Here is a 22,322-nt window from a genome sequence, read left to right as displayed (position 1 = left end):
AAGGGAGGGAGGGAGAGAAACACCAGTCTCCAGGAGAGACATCAATTGCTTGCCTCTCATATACCAGGTTGTCTGGGGACCTAGCCCACAACCAGGCATGTTCCCTGACTGGGAATCGAACCTGCGACCCTTTGGTTCTCAGGCCTGCACTCAATCCACTGAGCCACATTAGCCAGGTCTAGTATCAGTCTTTGATTACAGTCATCCTAGTGGGTGTACAGAGATATACCATTTGCATTTGCATATTTGCAAATGTTTTGCATTTGCCTGGTGATTAAAGATGTTGAACATTTTTTCATGTGATTATTGGTCATTTATATATCTTCTTCAGAAAAGTATCTATTCAGGCCCTGGCTGGTGTAGCTCAGTGTATTGAGTGCGGGCCTACGAACCAGACAATCGCAGTTCAATTCCCAGTCAGAGCACATACCGGGGATGCAGGCCAGTTCCCTGCAGGGGACGCACGAAAGGCAACCACACATTGATGTTTCTCTCCCTCTCTCCTTCTCTTCCCCCCTAAAGATAAATAAATAAAATCTAAAAAAAAAAGTATCCATTCAGATCCTTTGTCCATTTTTATTTTTTTAATATTTTATTCATTTATTTTTAGAGAGAGGGGAAGGGAAGAAGAGAGGGGGAGGAACATCAGTGTGTGATTGCCTCTGATGCACCCCTACTGGGGACCTGGCCTGCAACCCAGGCATGTGCCCTGATTGGGAATCGAACCAGTTACCCTTTGGTTCACAGGCTGGCACTCAATCAACTGAGCCACACTAGCCAGGGCCCTTTGTCTATTTTTAATGGGGTTATTTCTCTTTTTATTATTAAGTGGAATCCATGTGCATCGATAAGGGAATGGCAGCTCATATAAGCCACAGCCGACTCAAGGCCAAGGGTGTGGGTCAACACCACAACGCCCAGAACTACAGTAACCAGAGCTTCGAGGAGCTGCGCGCACTCTGTCTGAGGAAGGGGGAACTGTTTGAGGATCCCATCTTCCCTGCAGAACCCCCTTCACTGGGCTTCAAGGAGCTGGGCCCCAACTCCAAACATGTGCAGAACATCTGCTGGCAGCGGCCCAGTGTGAGCACTGGGAGGGGAGGCGTGGGCTCCTGGGGGAAGGGGAGGAGTGTAGTGGTGCCCCTGCCCCTTTGATCACCTGCAGTCCCCCACAGCCGCTTGGGGCCCTGGCACCAGGCTCTGCCTCCCTTACGGCTGGGGACAGCTCCGGACGTGCTTAAAGCAAAATCTTTCCGATAATCCCTAGGAAAGTCACTCACCAATTTTTGCTATCACAGCCTACAACTCTGCCAAACTGGTCCAGTCCCCTCCCCTCCCCATCCATATTTCCCCCTAGAACTTGGAGGTGGGCGTCATTCCTCAGGAGAGGTGGGAGGGAGATGGATAGAGGGGAGAAACCTGTGTTTCTTCACTGCAGGAAATCACCAGCAATCCTCACTTTATTGTGAATGGCGTCAGCCCCACGGACATCTGCCAGGGGGTGCTCGGTGAGTGGGGAGCAGAAGAGCTGGTGTCCACTGGCAGCAGGGGTGAACCAGGGAGGGGGCTGAGGTGGGCAGCATGCCACAGTGTCTTCTGAGGCTGAAGAACTAGGACCCCTTAGGTTCAGACAATGCCTTCTGTTCCCCTGTCACTCCCTTTCTGAGCAGATGGTAATGAAAGCGCCAGGTGGGTCTTCCTGCTCCTCCCCTGCTCTGGACTCCACCCCGCCTGCTGCAGTCTGGGCCTGGGAGTGCGCTGGGGTGGCATGTTAGCTGCCAGCCGCTGCACAATTAATTACCCCAACCCTCAGAGACTCAACAACAAATGTGGTACCACCCGACCGCTGCTGTGGGGCAGGGATTCTGAAGCCGCACAGCCGGTGGGTCCGGCTCAGGGTCCCACATGAGGCCACAGCCAACGTGCAGGTCGGGGCTGCGGCCATCTGAAGGATTGACGGGAGCTGGGGGTTGGCTTCCAAGACGATGCGCACACATGACCACAGGCCTGTGTCCGCACCACATGGTAGACAGCTGCTCCCAGACACATGTGCACACACCACACACACTCAGGAAGGTAACCTCCCCCATAGTCCACCTGGTAGAAGTAAGTGAGGAGCCCGGCCTCTGCTCTACTCAAGGGGATGAGAAGGGGGCTCCGCCTCCTGAGGGGAGGAGAGTCAAAGAACGGGCACATCTGAGAGCCACCGCAGTGCCAGAACTGCTGGCCTGGGGTGGCAAATAAAGAAGCACTGGACCCCCTTCATCCCTCTCCCACAGGCTCCCGTGGACAGTCCCAAGAGATATCTTCCCCCCTAAACCCAGTCCTATTCCACAGTTTCCTCCAAACCTCTCATTGCATCTTCAGGGATAAGGCCAGGGCGGGTTTCCTCTGGGGCTGAATTCAGTTCTATCCATGGCAGAGAGAGAGCAGGGTGTGGGCAGGGTGGAGGCCAAGGAGAGGCCCCCAGCTGCCGCTGAGGCTCGCTGGGCTGAAGCAGCCCCGTGTTATCAAGAAGAAAATGGCTGCCCTTTTGACAATGGTGGACTAGTGCCCTTAACCTTCCCTTCCCACCCTCTACCTCCCTCCTGGGAGTACCTCCGACAGCCAGGAGGCCACTGGTAATCACAGAAGCTTTCTCAGTGCCCTCAGCCTCAACCTGGCCCTGGGTACTCACATGGGGCACCCCCTGTCTCCAAGTCCCAGCCCCAGCCCCAGCCCATGGGGTCTGAAATCCCCAGGAGAGAGATGGCAATGGATGACCTCAAACCAGGCATACCACCCCTACGGCCAGTGCCTAGCCCCAGACACCCCGGGGTACAGACTGAGCCCCCGAGTCTCCAGTATTACGTGGTTGACATCAGGTAGAGACGTCCTGACTGCTACACCAGTGTAATCAGGGGTAGGCATGCGGTCCATGGGGGAAGGTGATGGATTTCTTCGGGGAATGGAAGGTGACTAGCTCTCTTCCAAAGGAAGCGGGTCCCAGAGTGAGGAGCAACAGCAAGGCCAAACATTCCTCCTCCCCAAACCCCCAAACAAAAGCACCTGCCTCTAATGTTTAAATCTCTCACCTAAAAGAAAAGGTAGAGAAGCTTACTGGGCCTCCCGGAGCCTGTCCTTTCTGCCTGCGTCTCCCTGCTGGCTTCCTTGGCAGGAGGGCTTACTGGGGAGGGGGCCTCGGGGCCAGCTCCCGCTCCGCAGTGCCTTGGCTTTCAGGATGCGCGCACCTGTGGGAGTGCTCCGGGCAAAGCCCCTGCCTGTCTTCCCAGGGGACTGCTGGCTGCTGGCCGCCATCGGCTCCCTCACCACCTGCCCCCATCTGCTGTACCGCGTGGTGCCCAAGGGGCAGAGCTTCAAGAAGAACTATGCTGGCATCTTCCATTTTCAGGTGAAGGGTGACTGGAAAGTCAGACTTGCTTGGTATGGTGTGTATGTGGTTGGGAGGGGAGTACGGAGGGAGAGAGGAAAGAATTATTACTACGTGCTTTGAAGTTTACCTTTTTTATTTTCTTTTTGAAAAGTGACATTTATTAGGATGGGGTTTTGCTTAATTATGAGAGGAATATCTGCTCACTAAAGAAATTACGTAAACTGCCCTCGCTGGTGGCTCAGTGGATTAAGTGTCAGCCTGCAAATCAAAGGGTCATTGGTTCAATTCCCAATCAGCCCACATGTGTGGGTTGCAAGGCAGGTCAGGTGTCCAGCAGGGGGTGCTCGAGAGGCAGCCACAGATTGATGTTTCTTTCCCTCTTTTTCTCCCCCTCTCTAGAATAAATAAAATCTTCTTTTAAAAAAGAAATTATGTAAGCTAATTTTTAAATTTCCCCCACACAAACAAAGAATTGTTATCAGCTTGTGGGTCTCCTCCTCCTACTTCCTCTCTCTCTTTCAGTAGATATACACACATACATATATAAGGGGGGAACCCAAAAATACTGAAATTTATTTATAAAAATTTATAAATATTTATTTATACATGTATTTATTTTTACATGTTTAAACTTTAGTCGCCTTCAAAGTACTCTCCATTTGATACAATGCACCTATCAAGATTTTTTTCTCCTCAAAACAGTTTTTGGACTCATCAATTTTGATGCCTTTTAATGTTTTGCTGTTTTTTATTTCATCTCTTTCACATTGGCAAAACGTTTCCCTTTGAGGACTTTCCCCATTCAGGGAAACAAACAAAACAATTGTTCCTTGAGGAGAGATCAGGTGAATAGGGAGGGTGGGGCATGAGGGTCATGTCATTTTTGGTCAAAAACTGCCAAACGCTCAGCACACTGTGAGCAGATGCACTTGTCAGTCACCCATCATGAAACGGGCAAACACGATGAGTCTTCAAAAAACGTTACTGAAGCTGCACAGCCTCTCAAAACAGTGCCAGCAGGTACTGACACAGATGGGTTCCTAGAACACCACCTAGAGGGGGAAGCCTGTACTACAAGGGGCCCACCCTCCAGAAGATAATTCCTGTTTTTGATGGTCCCCGCTCTTATGTGTGTATGATATGTTGAATCTCGGTCACATAATTTTTGGAATCTGTTCTTTAAATTTAGCAACATGTGGATAAAATCCCCATGTTATAAAGTACTTCTGAGAATCACAAGTTTTTGTTTTTAAGACTTCATTTCTTTACTTTTAGAGAGAGCGGAAGGGAGGAAGAAAGAGAGGAGAGAAACAGTTGCCTCTCGCACACCCCTAACTGGAGACCTGGCCCACAACCAGGCATGTGCCCTAACCAAGAATTGATACAGCAACCTCTTGGTTCACAGGTCGACGCTCAGTCCACTGAGCCACACCAGCCAGGACTAGAAATGGGAGTTTTTAAGACCTTAGGAATCCTATAGTCCAGCCAAGGTCAGATATGGGTTGGGTCCCCGTGGAAGCCATGGCAGGACCTGGAGATGAGGCTGGTGGTGAAGTTCATGCTTTTCATTGTCTTTCACTCACTATTCAGCCATTCTGAGGGTGTTGGTCTTGGCCACCAGGGGGCGCTCATATGACAGCATTCTCACTCAAGGGGGGTGTGTGCTTATGCTCGACGGACGGAAGTGGGGCTAGACAGATGCCACATGCCTCAGGGCCCACTGAGGCCCACCCTGCTGCCCACAGATTTGGCAATATGGGCAGTGGGTGAACGTCGTGGTGGATGACCGGCTACCCACAAAGAATGGCAAGCTGGTGTTCGTGCACTCAGGTGAGCGCACTGAGTTCTGGAGTGCCCTGCTGGAGAAGGCCTATGCCAAGTGAGTGCCCTGAGTCGAGAACCTGGGTTTGCCTCCAAACCTGCCCCACCAGCTGGTTGCTATGGGGGCAGCTGGAATCCAGGGAAAAGGCAGGGGTGGCAGGGCCGCCTTCCCTTCCCTCGCTATCCCCTCTGATGTCCAAGCTCAATCTCTATTCCAGAGCCCAAACAGCGCCCTCTCTGTGCCCACAGGCTGAACGGGTCCTATGAAGCACTGTCAGGGGGCAACACGGTGGAGGGCTTTGAGGACTTCACAGGGGGCGTCACCCAGAACTTCCAACTCCAGAGGCCCCCTAAGAACCTGCTAAGAATGCTCAGGAAGGCCGTGGAGCGATCTTCTCTCATGGGCTGCTCCATCGAAGTAAGCTGTGCTTGGTCCTGCCTCCCGCCCTTTGCACCCGCTGTTGCTTTTACCTACAAGGTTCTTTCCCCAGATACCTGTGTGGCTGGCTAGCTTCTTCTCATTCACATTTCAGTTCAAATGTCCCTTCCTCAGGTTAATCTTCCCTGACTCCCAGTCTAAATTAGCTGCTCCTACCACCATATACTCTCTACTTTGAGATTTCAGTATGAAATTCTTACTTACTATATATTTACTCATAGCCTGTCTTCTCCAGACAGTTTTCACATTCCATGACGGCAGTGCTCTTATTTGTCTCATTCACTGCCCGATCCTGGGCCTTGGGACGGCATTTGGCATACAATAGCAAACCAATGAACACTTGTTCAGATAAATAAATGAACCTAGAGTGCTATGTATGACCCAACAACTGCATTCTTGTGCATTTATCCCAGAGAAATAAACACCTGTCCACACAAAAGCCTGAACACAAATGCTTATAGCAGCTGTGTTCGCGTAGCCAGAAACTGGAAACAACCTGGATGTCTTCCAAAGAGCGGATAGTTAGGCTGTGGAACACACTGTGAAACACTACTCAGCACTAAAAAGAAATGGGCCAGTGACGTGCAACAGCTTGGGCCAATCCCCAGGGAATTCTGCTGAATTAGAAAGTCAGTCCCAGAGGGTTCTGTACTGTAGGAGCCTGTAAATATGACAGTCTCAAAATGAGAAAATGGAGCACAGAGCAGTGGTTGTCAGAGGCTAGGGAGGAGGGCAGTGAGAATTCACGAAAGGACAACGAGAGGGGTTTGGTCTGACAGAAATCAGGGTCACGACTGGTGGCAGATACACGACACTACACAGGTGATAGAGCTATTTAGAACACACACACGAGAACTAGTGAAAGTAGGACACTCTGGGTAAAATCGACAAATCACAACCACACCGACACCTGGTTTTGATGCTGAGCTACATTTCTGCGAGACCTTACAACCTGGGGAAACAAGCTGCAGGTGACAAGACCTCTCTGTGCGACGTCTTACAACAGCATGGGAATCTTCGATTATTTGAAAATACAAAGTTTAATCTTAAAGAAATGATGCCCGCCTTCAGTGCCCCAATCCCTTTGACCAGACCCCAAATTCCTCTCTTTCTCCCCTGTTCTACAGGTCACCAGCGACAGCGAACTGGAAACTTTGACGCAGAACATGCTGGTGAGGGGACATGCTTACTCGGTGACTGACCTTCGGGATGTGAGTCTCACAAGCACCCTACCCTGAGGGGCATGTGAAGAAAGAGAACGTCCTCCTGCCCCGTGCCCCTGACCTCACCCCGTTACCCCCACCCAGATCCGGTACCGAGGCAAGACAGAAACGCTGATCCGGGTCCAGAATCCCTGGGGCCGAGTTGAGTGGAATGGAGCCTGGAGTGACAAGTAGGTGCCCTTGACCGCTGCTCTCAGGTAAGGGGCAGAGCACACAGCGGACCTGTGAGCAGGGCCACGCCGCGGAGGGACCCCCAGGCACACCGAACGCACCCCGCCCTTCTAGTTTCTCCACATAACAGGACCCCCAGTAGGCAGCACTCAGTGGTAAGGGCGTGTCCTGCAGGAAAAGGAGTTACCTCCTGTTCCCCCCACCCACCCCCCACTCACTGCCTGTCTTTGCCCCAGCTCCAGAGAGTGGGAAGAAGTGTCCCCAGACCTCCAGAAGCAGCTGCTGCACAGAATGGAGGATGGGGAGTTCTGGTCAGTGCAGCTTGGGGGGGGTCCCTTCTCCCCACAAGCCCTGCCCCTTTATCTCCTCCCACCCTCCCCACCATGTGGTGGACGTGGCGGCTCCTGGGAAAGGGGGCCCTGTGGGGGTGGGGGTGCCACTGACGGGCTGTAGCACCCATGCCTTCCACCGCAGGATGTCCTACCATGATTTCCTGAGGAACTTCACATGCCTGGAGATCTGCAGCCTGATGCCTGACGCGCTCTCTGGGAACCTCAGGAGCTGCTGGCACACCACCTTCTACGAGGGCAGCTGGCGGCGGGGCAGCACTGCCGGGGGCTGCAGGAACCACCCCGGTGGGTGCAGGGAGCCAGGGAGGGGCCACCAGCTCCCCACACAGCCCTGCCTGGGGACCCGGGTCACAGGGGCCAGGGGCCACAAGCAGGTCAGGAGCCCCGCCGACCCTGTCAGATCCTGCTGGCCCTGTTGAGGGGGCAGGCGCGCATGGGTGGGAAGGGCAGAGCCATCCTGATCCGCTTCCTCCACAGACACATTCTGGACCAACCCCCAGTTCAAGATCTGTCTCCCCGAGGAGGACGATGACCTAGAAGATGACGAAGTCATCTGCACCTGCATGATAGCCCTGATGCAGAAGAACTGGCGGCAGGCACGGCCCCAAGGAGCCCAGCTGCAGACCATTGGCTTTGTCATATACACGGTGGGCGCCCCAGCCAGTCCCCAGCCTCTCCTGCTCCCTCCGCGTGCCTTCTCCCCAGGGCCACTGCCTACCCAGCCGTGGGACCCTCCCCGACAGGCTCCACAGCCCTAACTCTTTCTTGCCTGATGCATTGTGCTTTCAAGGCAGGGCCCGCAGTTTCCCTTTAACAGACTTTTTCATTGAGAACACTTGGGTAGCACTTCCTTTGTGCCATGCATCCCACCACAACACCCTTGATGAAGAGGAAGGAGATTGAGAGCCAGAGAGGTGAGGTCACTGGCCCAAGCTCACACATCCAAGTGGCAGCAGCAGAGCCTGCGCCCTGATTCCCAGACATGTTGAGAACTCTGCACAAGCCCCCCCAAGCCTCCCCCAGACGCCCCAGGGGGAGCATTGACTCCCTTGACCAAGAGAAATCCCTGACGAGTATTTCCCAAACTGTGCTTTGCAAGATCCTTCAAGTGGCCACTTTTTCATTCTCTTAGACATACAGCTAGTATGTATGGAACACCTACTGCATGCCAGGCCCCAGTTCAGCCTTCAGTGGTTCAATAGTGAAAAAAAAAACAAAACAAAACAGACACAAGCCGGGCCTTCCTCCTAGGCTGTGAGTCTACCAGATTAACAGACACTCCTCGAGGCCAGACATTCCCAGGTTAGATGCATTATTTCCAGGAAAGGCTGTTCCCCCACCCCCGCCCCCCAGGCTGCGGTGCCATCGGCACTTTAAAGATTCTGGACATCCCTGAAGGAGAGCACCCTGTTTATCCTGGTTTAGCTCCCCTTTCCCCCAAGGCTATTGGTGAGCACGGCTCAGTTTCACAATCCTTTATCAGTTTCACAATCCTTTATCGGCTTCCCGCAGCGGGACAGGAGTGTCGGTGGAAATGCTCATTGTCAGGACAAAGCTCTCTAGATTTTCATCCCAGCTCTTTCTATCTTTAGGGGTGGGTGCTGGGCAAAAGTCACCTCACCTCCTGGGGACTCTCTGTCTTGTCCTTAACCTGCAGTGGTGAAAATCTGCCCCTGGCCAAACTCTGTGTAAACTGTACTTTGCTGGCCAGAGCTGAGGGATCGGCAACACTAGGACTTTTCTTTTTTTTTTTTAAGATTTTATTTTCAGAGGGGAAGGGAAGGAGAGAGGGAGAGAAATATCAATGTATGGTTGCCTCTCGTGCGTCCCCTGCTGGGGACTGGCCTGCAACCTAGGCATGTGCCTTGACTGGGAATCCAACCACGATCCTGTGATTCGCAGGCCCGTGCTCAATCCACTGAGCTACACCAGCCAGGGCAACACTAAGACTTTTATCAGAGCCCATGCCCTGCCCCATTACCAGTGTCCCAGTGCCATTAACACGCCTGCCAACACACGCCCACCATGCACACCCACCCAACACACACAATGCATGCCTCTCACGTGGATTCCACTAGCCTGAGCCCCTTCACCATCCTGGGGATCTCACCCTCCCTTCTCTCCCCTTTCTAGGTCCCAAAGGAGGTACAGAAGACATGGGGTTTGATCCCGGCCAGGATGCATGTGGATGGGCAAAGGGTGGAATTCGGCAAAGGGCCCCGGGGGGAAGTCAGGGAAAGACAAGCTCACACTGGGGGGCCTGCCAGCTGCGTGGTGTCTAGCACCAGTCAGTGGTGGAGATGCCTCTCCACAACCCTGCCCAGCCAGGCTCCACCCCGGAGGCCCCGCTCCCAGCCCTCCCAGGCCAGCCCTGTACCCACCTCCAGGGCACATATAGTTGCAGAACATCCAGGATATCCACCTGAAGAAGGAATTCTTCACGAAGTATCAGGACCACGGCTTCTCAGAGATCTTCACCAACTCACGGGAGGTGAGCAGCCACCTGCAGCTGCCTCCAGGGGAATATATCATCATTCCCTCCACCTTTGAGCCGCACAAGGATGCCGACTTCCTGCTTCGGGTCTTCACAGAGAAGCACAGCGAGTCCTGGTGAGGGGCCCCGCTGGATGCTCCAAGACCACCTGCTCAGGAGCTGTATAAGATGTCAGACTCAGGGAGCAGTGATCTGGTACCCGCCCCCTCAGCCCCCCCAGCCCCCGCCAACCTTGTCCCTGTTTTACAGTCAGGGAGACAGAGGCACGAGGAGGGGAAGTCCCAGTGAGTAGCAGAAGCAAAACTGGAACCCAGATGCCACGAGCCTGTTCCATATTGCTCCAGACATATGACCTGACTCCCCGCCCCTCACTGAAGTCCTGTCTCCCTGACCCCTGGTAACCCCTGAACTTTGTTTACTCTTGCCCAGGGAACTGGATGAAGCCAACTATGCAGAGCTACTCCAAGAGGTGAGGGGGGCTCTGGTGTTGGGGGGGTTGAGGAAGCCTCTGGGGGGTGTGAAGGAACTTTCTGGACTGAGTCTCTTTCCCATAACTTTCCCTCCAGGAGATCATCTCTGGGGTTGACATAGACCAGTACTTCAAACATTTATTTGCAACAGTGGCAGGAGGAGAGGTGAGAGTGAGGGCCGGGGCTGAAAGGAGGTGGCTGGGGGCTGCAGGGGCCAGCACAGGGCTTTACGGTCCCCCTTCCTAGGGCAAGGAGATAGGTGTGTATGAGCTACAAAGGCTGCTCAACAAGGTGGTCTCCAAACGTGAGTCTTCCAGACCCACCACTCACAGCCCTTCCCCCCACGGCATGGCCCCAACTTGACCACTGTCTGTGTCCCCCAAAACCCCCTGCTCACTCCTTCTCTTCACGACCCTTCCTTCCCCTCACAGTGAGAAACCTCAGGACCAAGGGCTTCGGCGTGGATGTGTGCCGCAGCATGATCAACATCATGGATGTATCTTCCTGTCCAGTGGGCAGTCCTGTCCAGTGCCCTCCTGCCCCTGGCCTCTGCCCCCAGCCCGGCCCCCACATGGCCCCTCTCTGGCCAGTCACGTCCTCCTTCCTGATGGGGAGTAGGCTCTGGGGTAGCCAATGATGCCAGTTCTTCTGGCTGTTGCCATAGTTCCCATACAGGGCCCTCTCCATGAGTCCCTCTGCTCCCCTGCCCCAAGGGTGCCCCCTCACTTCCTTCTCTGATATCCTTGACCTCCCTGCAGAAGGATGGCTCTGGCAAGCTAGGGCTTCTGGAATTCCTGATCCTGTGGAAAAAAATCAAGAAATGGACGGTAAAGGGCATCAGAAGGGCAGCTTATAGGGGTGAGAAAAGATCCTCGGAAGGGATGGGCACCAGTAAGGATGAAGCTACAACCGGAGCCGCCGACTAGGCTACAGACACACACGTGCACGCACAACAGGCCAGGATCTGCCAAAGTACTGATGTATTAACTAGTGAGAATATTTAACAAGTAGGGTTTCTGACCAAGATGGAGGTGTAGGTTGATACACTTTCCCTCCTCACATGACCAAAAGAGGGACAACAAATTTAAAAGCAAAAAATAACCAGAACTGCCAGAAAATCAAACCGTACGGAAGTCCAGCAACCAAGGAGTTTAAGAAGAAACATTTGTTCAGACCAGTACGAGGGGCAGAGACGGGCAGCTGGGGCAGAGAGGATGCATAGCAAAGTGGCAGCTGGAGGACCAGGTAGGCGAGACAACAGCTAGCAGACCGGGCAGTCCTACATTTGCATGCAGATAAACTGGGAAGAACAACTGGGGAGCAAAACAGATGGCACAACCCAGGGTTCCAACGCAGGAAAAGAAATCCTCAAAATCTCTGACTGTAAAAACCTGTGGGAATTGCGGCAGCAAAAGAAAGTCTGAGCCTCACAAGAGAGAACGTACACAGACCCAGACAACTGGAATCAGCACCAGAAAAGCCCAATTTGCTTGTGGGTAACAGGGAAGTGACTGAAAGCCAGACAAGAGTGGAGCAAGTGGCATCATTTTCTCTCTGACCCCTCCCCCACATACAACACCACAATACAGCAATGTGGGTTCCCCGCCCTGGCCAATACCTACGGCTCTGCCCCTTAAAACATAATAGGCTTGCCCAGACAAAGAAATGTGGCCCAAATGAAAGACCAGATCAAAGCTCCAAAAATAGAACTAAGTGATAAAGAAATAGCCAACCTATTAGAGGCAGAGTTCAAAACACTGATAATCAGGATGCTCACAGAAATGGTTGAGAGTAGTTGCAAAATAGAGGAAGAAGTGAAAGCTGTGAAATAAAGAAATATATACAGGGAATGAACCAATATATACAGTGAAGGGAAGGAAACTGGGACTCAATCAATGATTTGGAGCACAAGGAAGAAAGAAACATTCAACCAGAACAGAATGAAGAAACAAGAATTCAAAAAAATGAGAGGCTTAGGAACCTCCCAGACAACTTTAAATGTTCCAACATCTGAATCACAGGGGTGCCAGAAGGAGAAGAGGAAGAGCAAGAAATGGAAAACATACTTGAAAAAATAATGAAGGAAAACTTCTCCAATCTGGTAAAGGAAATAGACTTCCAGCAAGCCCAGAGAGTCCCAAAGAAGTTGGGCCCAAGGAGGAACACACCAGGGTACATCATAATTACATTAGCCAAGATTAAAATGAAGGAGAGAATCCTAGAAGCAGCAAGAGAAAAGGAGACAGTTACCTACAAAGGAGTTCCCATCAGACTGTCAGCTGATTTCTCAAAAGAAACCTTGCAGACAAAAAGGGGCTAGAAAGAAGTATTTAAAGTTATGAAAGGCAAGAACCTACATCCAAGATTACTTTATCCAGCAGAGCTATCATTTAGAATGGGAGGGCAGATGAAGTACTTCCCAGATAAGGTCAAATTCAAGGAGTTCATCATCACCAAACCTTTATTATATGAAATGTTAAGGGGACTTATCTAAGAAAAAGAAGATGATCGAACTTATGAACAGTAAAATGACAACAAACCCACAACTATCAACAAATGAACCTAAAAAAAAAACTAAGTAAACAACTAGAACAGGAACATCACAGAAATGGAGATCACATGGAGGATTATCAATAGGGACGTGGGAGGAGGAGAAGGGGGGAAAAGGTACAGGCGATAAAAAGCATAAATTGTAGGTACAAAATAGGCAGGGGGAGGTTAAGAATAGTGTGAGAAATGGAGAAGCTAAGGTAAGGAACTTATATGTATGACCCATGCACATGAACTAAAGAGGGGAAATGCTGTTGGAAGGCAGGGTGTAGGGTGGAAGGAAATAAAGGGGAGAAAAAATGGGACAACTATAATAGCATAATGAATAAAATACACTTTGAAAACAGGAGCAAAATATTTAATAAGCAGTGTAGTCCAGGTATCACCTAGCTGAAAGGATACATGCAGAGAGCCCCGGCAGGGTGTCAGAACCATGCCCCCCCAGCCCTGGAATTCACCCTACAGTCCCCAGATGACAGGAATGGTGGGAGCTCAGGGGATGGGCTAGGGCAGGGAGCCCCTGGGCTTCGGTAGCAGGTGTGAGTCAACTCCAGTGAAGTATTTCCTTATTCCAACTTCCATGCCATGCACACGCCCCACCTCATCTCTGTGTCCCTTCAGGACATCTTCCATGACTGCGACCAGGACAACTCAGGCACCTTGAACTCCTATGAGATGCGCTTGGCAATTGAGAAAGCAGGTGGCCCGGGGTCAGAAGGGGCCTTTGGGGCAGGGACAAGGAAGGCAGCGGTTAGAGGGCTGATCTCTCCAACTGCACACCTCTCTCTCCCAGGTATCAAGGTGAGTAACAAGGTGATACAGGTGCTGGTGGCCAGATATGCAAATGATGACATGATCATAGATTTCGACAGCTTCATCAGTTGTTTCCTGAGGCTGAAGGCCATGTTCAGTGAGTCGAGCACCTGCTCACTCCCCACCCTAGGCTGGGACCACCGGCCTTGCCCCACATACCCATATGAGAAACGCTGCTCCAGAGCCGCTTCCCCTTACAGGGCACAGATGCTCTGGGTTCAAATCCCAGCTCCACCACTTACTGTCTCTGTGCCTTGAGCAAGTCATTTCCTCTCTTGAGCTTTGATTGCCTTGCCTATAAAATGAGGATAGTAATGGTCCTGCCCTCATAGGATGGAAGTACAGACTAAATGAGTAATATAGGTACGGAGAGCACTCAGAACCGGGCCTGGCTCAAGGCGGGGCTCCCTCAGTTGTTATCATCAATCCCCTGCTCGGTGGAAGGGTGGGGTGTTAGCTGGGGGCGCAGCAAGGGACAGCCTCTAGCACCCTTTTCGACATCTTGCCTAGTCAGGAGCGGGCATTCCAGATTCATCCCCTAACTCAGCTCTCAACCATCTCCCCTTGCCTCCTCCCCCAAACAGTGCACTTTCTAGCGATGGACCCCAAGAATACTGGCCATATTTGCCTGAACCTGAACCAGGTACATGGAAAGGACCTTCTGGCTCCCCCACCCAGGGTTCCACCCACCCTCTGCTCCCCGCAGCTGTCCTGGCCCCCCCACCTCAGATTTGCTGCTTCTCTCCCCACAGTGGCTGCAGATAACCATGTGGGGGTAGAGGGGCTGCAGGAGCCTGGCTACCTCCCACTCCCGGCGCCACCAACCCACTCTGGTTGTGGCCCGGGGGTGGCCACCCTCTGCAGCTCTCAGCTCCACGGCCTCTGCTGATGGGATGAGCCCCGGGTGCCGTCCACACCTGTTCTCGCTCCGTGCCCAGCCTCCCAGCTCAGTGTTTCTGTTTTTTTCCCCCCCGCCAGGCTTCTGGTAACTGGATTTAGCCTCTCTCCCTCTGAGTAAATTCTGTTAAAGACTAAGTGACACTTCCCCCCTGTCCCCAGGCTGGGAAGGCTCTCCACACTTTCTGTCCTGCCTCCATCTGCTTGCTGACTGCCCTTCCTGGCAGGACCTTTCTCTCGTCTCTCTCACTCCGGGGCATTAATATAATAAACAACACATGTCACTGACTTCTGAGTCTCTGTGTTTGCATGACAGGAGAAGACTGGCGGGGGTGGAAGTCACTTCCTCAGCACCAAAGAAGAGCCTCAGTTAGGGCAGTACTGCCCCTCCAGGGAGCATTTAAAAATGTGTGGTTGTTGCCAAAGCTAGAGCGTGTCTCTGGCATTTATGGGCAATGCCAGGGATGCTGAATGCCCAGCAGTCCCCATGAACTGTATGGAGCACGGTGCATGGGGCAGTGTCCAGGGGGAGGCCTGAGCCAGTGGCCAACCCACCCCCCTGCCAGAGCTGGGCTAAGTTAGGGGTCCACAGGGCCCTTAGCCTCCTGTCTCATCTTATCCCTCAAACGGGGGTCTCCAGAGGTTGTAGTGCAGGTGCCACAAAGGTCAAAAGTCCAACAGCTGCAAAAGCCAGCAGGTCGGAAATGAGCTAATCCTCCTGAGTGTGAGGCTGGGATGGGTGAGAACTGAGGCAGCAGGTCAGTTCCTTCCAGGCCTGAAGGTGTTCAGATTCAAATCACTGTTAGAAAATTGCCCCTGCCAGTCCTGACCAGTGTGACTCAGCTGGAACATCATCCTTTAAACTGAAAGGTCACAGGTTCAATTCCCAGTCAGGGCACATACCTGGGTTGTACATTTGGTCCTGGTCGGGGTATGAATGAGATAATGGATGGACATTTCTCCCCACCCCTCCCTTCCCATCTCTCTAAAGATCAGTGACCATGTCCTTAACCTTGGAGTCTCTTCCGTAGATGCACCCCCCTACACATGCACCCACCCATCTCTCCATGACTTCCAGATCTCTGGTCTCTCTAGCCTGGGCTGGGGCCAATGCATGAGAGCTTTTCAGCCTCTTCAATAGGGACAGCCTCCAAATTCCCTTCATTTGGGGACCCATCAACCCAAAATGAGTCTAACTCCTTCCCAGGCAATGTACACTGCAGCTGCCCGGGGTAGCTGGTGGCTTCCACCTCCTCCCAAGGAGGGGCTTGCTCAGAGGCTCCCATCCACCTGTGCTAACCCAGCTGCCTCTCTCGTGCTTAGTTGGGAGGTGGGATTCCTATCTCCCTTGATCCGGTGACTGACTGACTCTGCACCTGTTTTCCCCTACCCTCACCCCCCTCCTCTGTGACTTCAAAGACTAAACCGAGTCTGCCCGCCTCTCCTGTGGTGGCCACTGGCAGGGTATGTCAATTGGTTAGAGCAATGCCCCAGAAGCCAAGGTTTTGGATTTGGTGCGCGGTCAGGATGTTTCTCTCTCTGTCTCTCTGTCTTTCTCTCTCTCTCTCACACACACACCCCCCAATTTTTTAAAAAAGCAGTGTCAGAGTAACCTTGTCCCAACCCCTCAGGGCACACCCACCTCACCAGAGCATGAGACCACAGAACCCTCACTGTTAACCTTGCTCCCTGAATGCCATCTCTATGAGCTGTAAACGCTCATTATTAGCTGTCCTGCACCCGCCAGTGTAAAAGAAGTGTGTGTCTCTCTGTTCTACTTGTTTTCCAATCCCAGAGATTCCCCCACTTTGCCTGTCCTGTCCCCTAATCCACCAGCAGTGGGTTTCATGTAGCCCCGTAGGCCTCCTCCTTTGATATCTGCAAAGAAATTTTCAACCTTTTCCATCTCATGGCACGCAGAGACTAATTACTAAAATTCCGTGGCACACCAAATATATATATTTTTTGCCAATCTGACTGAAAAAATAGGTATAATTTTGATCCATTCACACCAGACGGCTACTGTTGTGCTGGCTTCTGTCATTTCCTTATTTGACAGCCTGAGGGAAAAGAGGTCGTGCCCCTGACGAGACAGTCGGGCACCGCAGGTCATGAGACCGCTCACGGCACATCAGGGTCCGAGGCACAGCGGCCGACGGACGATCGCTGGCCTAAGGAGTGACATAAGCTGCAGAACTGCCATCCTCCGGACCAAGTCTCAGTTGTTTTGAGACTTGCTGCCAGTAATTGTTGTCATCGATTTGGTTCAAAGAAACAGATAAAAATTCTCTACAAGTTCAAATGTTCCTTATACAGACCGCACGTAGTAAGCATTCCATAGACGGCAAGACTGCATCCCAGCCAAGCCCTGTGTACTTGTACATTTTGTGTCCTGGACAACCCTAGGCGGGACGTCATTCCCTTGGGCTGTGATGTGAGGGGCACCCTCAGAGTTGCCACACAGCTGCCCTGTGTTCCAGAAGCAAGATGAATTAACATTTATTTAATAAATATATCCAATTAACACAGGCGTTCAATACCTGTGAACGTGCACACATCACATTCCTCCACATCCAAAATCTAAAAGAGAAGTCCCGCAGCTGCAGGGGGGACCTGGCTGCTCCCTCCTACTACCGGCCCCTCACGGTTTGTTTGCACAGCCCCTTCTGACCCAGTCCCAGCTCAACTTCACCTGCCTCCTCTCCTGGCCTAATGCCCTGGGAGGCCCTTGCCACTGTGTCCTTGCATTGTCCCAAGGGTGTGTGACCACACTTTCTGCTCTGGTCCTCAGTGCAGGCAGCTTTTCCCTGTGTAGCCCTCGGGCCGCACAGCATGGCTGCGGAGTTGTGCCGGGAGGGCAAAGCCGTGCCGCCCACATCTGCACACTCACGCTGGGGTGACCTCAGCTGAGTCCGTGTCCACCAATCTAGATTTCTTCTCTTGACAAATTGTCACTCCCCACAGCTGCCTCCCCCACTTCTTCAGATGCTTCTCTGCAGCTCTACCACACAGATGAGGCCACATCAGAGAAACGGCCTCAGCCTGGCTGCTCCCGTCCCACGGAACACATCCGTAGCTTCATCCTCTGGTCTCTGAGAAAGTGGGGTCTAAGACGTGCTGGAGATCTTGCCACTTGCAACAGCACGGTTGGACCTTCAGAGCATTATGCTGAGTGAAATGTCAGAGAGAGAGAGATAAATACCATATGATCCCACTTCCATGTGAAATCCGAAAAAACCAAGCAACCTAACAAACAGAAACAAAAACATACCCACACAGGACAAATCAGCATTTGCCAGAGGCAGGGAAGGGGGCGGGTGAAGTGGTGAACTGGGCAAATGCGGTCAAAAGGCACAAACTTCCAGATGTAACATAAACAAGTCCTGGGGATGTGATGCACAGCATGCTGACTACAGTTAACAGCATTTTATATTTAAAAGCTGCGGGGAACTTCCGCCAAGATGCAGGCGTAGGTGGAGGCACTGTACCTTCTCATACAACCAAGTTTAAAACAACAAAGTTTTAGCAACAAAAACGAAGCCAAACCACAGAAAATCAAACCGTATGGAAGTCTGGACAACAACGAACCCTTCAGCCAAAACGGTAAGAGGGGCAGAGCCAGCAGCAGAGGAGGGTCGGGCAGGAAAGATCCACTGAACCAACCTGGGTGCGTGACCCAGGTGCGCCAGTGGCCGTGGGTGGGTCCCAGGTGTGGAGTAGCGGTCGGACCCACTGAAGGCTGGCCACGGTCACACATTCGTGCACGGATGAACTGGTGAAGGAGCAAGCAGTGAGACAAACCGCGCGGGCCCCAGTGGCGGGAAATGGCAGAGGGGACCACTATTGTCCCTCTCTGACCCCACCCCCACATACAGTGTCACAAACCAGCGACCTGGGTAGCCCCACCCTGGTGAACAACTAAGGCTCCGTTCCTCATACGTAACAGGCAAGAACAGATCAAAACATGACTCAAGAACAACTCAGAGCCCCAGAGCCGATAAATCTAAGTGATGAAGAAATAGCCAAACTTTCAGGTGCACAGTTCAAAACACTGGTGATCAGGATGCTCACAGAAACAAAAGCAAACTAAGAGGACAGCTAGATCAGGAGCAGAACCATAGAAATGAAGATCACATGGAGGGTTAGCAACAGGGGAGTGGGAGGAGGAGAAGGGGGGAGAAGGTACAGAGAATAAGTAGCATAGACGGTAGATAGAAAATAGATGGGGGGGAGGGCAAGAATAGTATGGGAAATATAGAATCTAAAGAACTTGAGGGACTTCCGCCAAGATGGAGGCATAGGTGGATGTGCCGTGCCTTCTCACACAACCAAGTTTAGAGACAACTAAATTTTAGCAACAGAAAACACAGCCAGAACACAGAATATTGAACTCTTCGGAAGTCCGTTAACAACAAATTCTTCAGCCTGACCAGTAAGGGGCGAAACCAGCGGCTGGTGAAGCGGGATTGCACAGGAAAACTCGGTCAGCTGGACTCAGGCGTGGAATCCAGGTGCAGGGTTGGACCTAGTGAGCGACCGAGCGGGTGACCAGGCGAGCGACCGCGGGGGAGACAGCGGGGCAGCGGGGCTGCGGGTTGACTGTGGTCGCGCATTTGTGCGCGGGCGGACAGGCGAGGGAGTGGGCGATGGGACCGGGACCCAGCGGGTCCCCGCGGCAAGCGGCAGGGAGAGGGCCGCCATTTCCCTGCTCTGACCCCACCTCCACATACAGCGTCATAACCCAGCGACTCTGAGTGGCCCAGCCCAGGTGAACCACCTAAGGCTCTGCTCCTCACCCAGCAGTGAGAAACAGCAGAGGGGGTCACCATTTCCCTGCTCTGACCACGCCCCCACATATAGCGTCACAACCCAGCGACCTGGGAGTCCAAGGTGCCACTTCTCACACTTAAAGGGCCAGAACAGACCAAAAATGGCGCAAGAAGATCTCAAAGCCCCAGAGCCAATAGATCTAAGCGATGAAGAAATAGCAAAACTCTCAGACGCACAGTTTAAAACACTGGTCATCAGGATCCTCACAGAACTGGTTGATTATAGCCACAAATTAGACAAATATATGAAGGCAAAACTAAGTGAAATGAATGGAATTGCACAGGACACCAATAGCAATGAAAAGGAAACTGGGACTCAAATCAATGGAGTGGACCAGAAGAAAGCAAAAAATGGCCAAACAGAAAAGAGTCAAGAAGCAAGAATTCAAAGAAATGAGGAGAGTCTTAGGAGCCTCCAGGACATCTTTAAACGCTCCAACATCCGAATTATAGGGGTACCGGAAGGGGGAAAGGCACAGCCACCAGTGGAAAACTTATTTAAACAAATAATAAAGGAGAATTTCTCCAATCTGGCAAAGGAAATAGACTTCCAGGAAATCCAGGAAGCTCAGAGAGTCCCAAAGAAGTTGGACCCAAGAAGGAACACACTAAGGCACATCATCATTACATTAGCCAAGATTAAAATGAAGGAGAGAATCCTAGAAGCAGCAAGAGCTAAGGGGACAGTCACCTACAAAGGAGTTCCCATCAGATTGTCAGCTGATTTCTCAAAAGAGACCTTACAGGCAAGAAGGGGCTGGAAAGAGGTATTCCAAGTCATGAAATCCAAAGACCTCCATCCAAGATTGCTCTATCCAGCAAAGCTTTCATTTAGAATGGAAGGGCAGATAAAGTGCTTCTCAGATAAGATCAAATTCAAGGAGTTCATCATCACCAAGCCCTTATTATATGAAATGTTAAAGGGACTTATCTAAGAAAAAGAAGATAAAGAAACATGAACAGTGAAAGGACAGCAAACTCAGTTATCAACAACCACACCTAAAACGAAAGCAAACTAAGAGGTCAGCTAGATCAGAAGTGAACCATAGAAATGAAGATCACGTGGAGGGTTAGCAAGAGGGGAGTGGGAGGAGGAGAAGGTGGGAGAAGGTACAGAAAATAAGTAGCATAGACAGTAGATAGAAAATAGATAGAGGGGAGGGTAAGAATAGTAGGGGAAATACAGAATCTAAAGAACCTGAGACACGTGGTCATAAACTAAAGGGGGGAATGGTGGGGGAGGGGTGTGCAGGGTGGAGGGGAATGAAGGGGGAAACAGAACAACTGTAATGGCATAATCAATAAAATATATTTAAAAATAAATAAATAAAAGCTGCGGAGAGAGAGCTATTTTACATTTTTATTTATTGTTTTCAGAGAGAGAGAGAGAAAGAAACATTTCTGGTGCCACTTATTTACACATTCATTAGTCGAGTCTCATGATTGCCCCGACCCAAACCCGAAACCTCGGCATACCGGGGCGACACGCTGACCAACTGACCTACCCCACCAGGACTAAGAATAGATCTTAACAGTTCTCCTCACAGATTGCTTGAGGGAGTGATGGATGCTGGGTGGAGGCAGGCAAAAAAGGAAAAATTGGGACAATCGTAATAGTATAATCCAGAAAATATAACTTTAAAAAAGCTCTTATCACACAAACACAAAACAATTTGTTACTATGCATGGTGATGAATGGCGACGAGACTTATTGTGACGATCACTTTTCGACACACACATTGATTGAGTCGTTCAAGGTTCAGTGCACCGGCTGAGGCCCCAGCTCGTCGGAGCTCCGCCCGACGGTGGGGATGCCGCAGCCATGCTGCCCAGGCACGGGAAGGACTTGGGCGCCTGGTCAGCACTCCTTTCCCTTGTTCAGTATCAGAGGTTTTGATTTGACCTTTGGCATTGTTTCCGAAGACCGAGGAAAGTTAGCGCCGTTCCAGAGCACTGGTAAGAGCCTCCTGTTTATGAAGCCACCTCCCATGCCAGTGCGCTGGGCTGCTGAAGGCAGGCCCCTGCGCTCCGCTCCGCCTTCGCCTGGAGGAGGTGTGGCGCTCGCCATGTGAGTATGCACTTTGTTTATTGGGTCGGCTTGGCTTTTTCCTTTTTTGAAAATGACATCCTTCCTTCTCATGTTACTAAATTAATTTCTATTTTTGAGAAGCTGACTCTCAAAGTGTAAAAACATAAGCCTTTGTTAATAAAGTAGATGTTGTAATCTTGACCGCAGTTGTGGAACTGATGTAACTTTTACCATTCTTTTTTTATTTTTTAAAGATTTTATTTCTTTATTTTTACACAGAGGGGAAAGGTGGGAGAAAGAGAAGGAGAGAACCATCACTGTGTGGTTGCCTCTCACATACCCACCTACTGGGGACCTGGCCTACAGCCCAGGCATGTGCCCTGACTGGGAATCAAACCAGCAACCCTTTGGTTTGCAAGCCTGCATTCAATCCACTGAGCTACACCAGCCAGGGCTGTGTACTAATTTTTGTGGGAACATACTTTTTTTTTATTCTCTTGGTAGATTTCTGTACATCTTTCTACAGTTTCTCTCTGCAAACACAAATAAACATACTCTTATTTCTCACCTTGTTTGCACAAAAGGACATATATTATGCACAGCAGTCTGTACCCTCCCTTTTTCACTTAAGATTATACGTATATCTTGGGAAGATTCCTGACGCCCCTCCCCTACCACAGACCTTTCCAAGCCCACAGTCCTGCCAGAGACTCAAACTCAGTGTCTTATGGAGTCTTCAGAACCACCTTGTTGGAAACCTGGGTTCATCAACCCCCCCCCCCCAAATGATCCTGGTTGCCACCACTCTGTTAGCGACACCAGCCAGGAAGACTGCTCAAGGCTCACGTTTCCTGCGTTCACCC

The 22,322-nt window shown here is 51.4% G+C and overlaps 1 protein-coding gene across 1 annotated transcript; it reads left to right on the top strand.

The window, feature by feature from the left end:
* Positions 1-855: 855 nt before the first annotated feature.
* CAPN11 (calpain 11) lies at positions 856-14,483 on the top strand. Its single transcript, XM_053668320.1, has 21 exons — positions 856-1,083; positions 1,439-1,508; positions 3,273-3,391; positions 5,119-5,252; positions 5,444-5,612; positions 6,761-6,844; positions 6,941-7,026; positions 7,264-7,338; positions 7,502-7,662; positions 7,855-8,024; positions 9,511-9,522; positions 9,776-9,987; positions 10,301-10,340; positions 10,438-10,506; positions 10,588-10,645; positions 10,773-10,837; positions 11,100-11,168; positions 13,513-13,591; positions 13,685-13,801; positions 14,289-14,347; positions 14,457-14,483. Exons 1-21 carry the CDS (start codon positions 856-858, stop codon positions 14,481-14,483), a joined length of 2,103 nt encoding a protein of 700 aa, XP_053524295.1.
* The last annotated feature ends 7,839 nt before the right edge of the window (positions 14,484-22,322 follow it).

This window comes from Artibeus jamaicensis, unplaced genomic scaffold (assembly GCF_021234435.1).
Source record: "Artibeus jamaicensis isolate MK-2021 breed Jamaican fruit bat unplaced genomic scaffold, CSHL_Jam_final contig_484, whole genome shotgun sequence".
NCBI lineage: Eukaryota > Metazoa > Chordata > Mammalia > Chiroptera > Phyllostomidae > Artibeus > Artibeus jamaicensis.
Note: the sequence above shows the minus strand (reverse complement) of the source record. Positions and strands in the feature narration are given on the sequence as shown.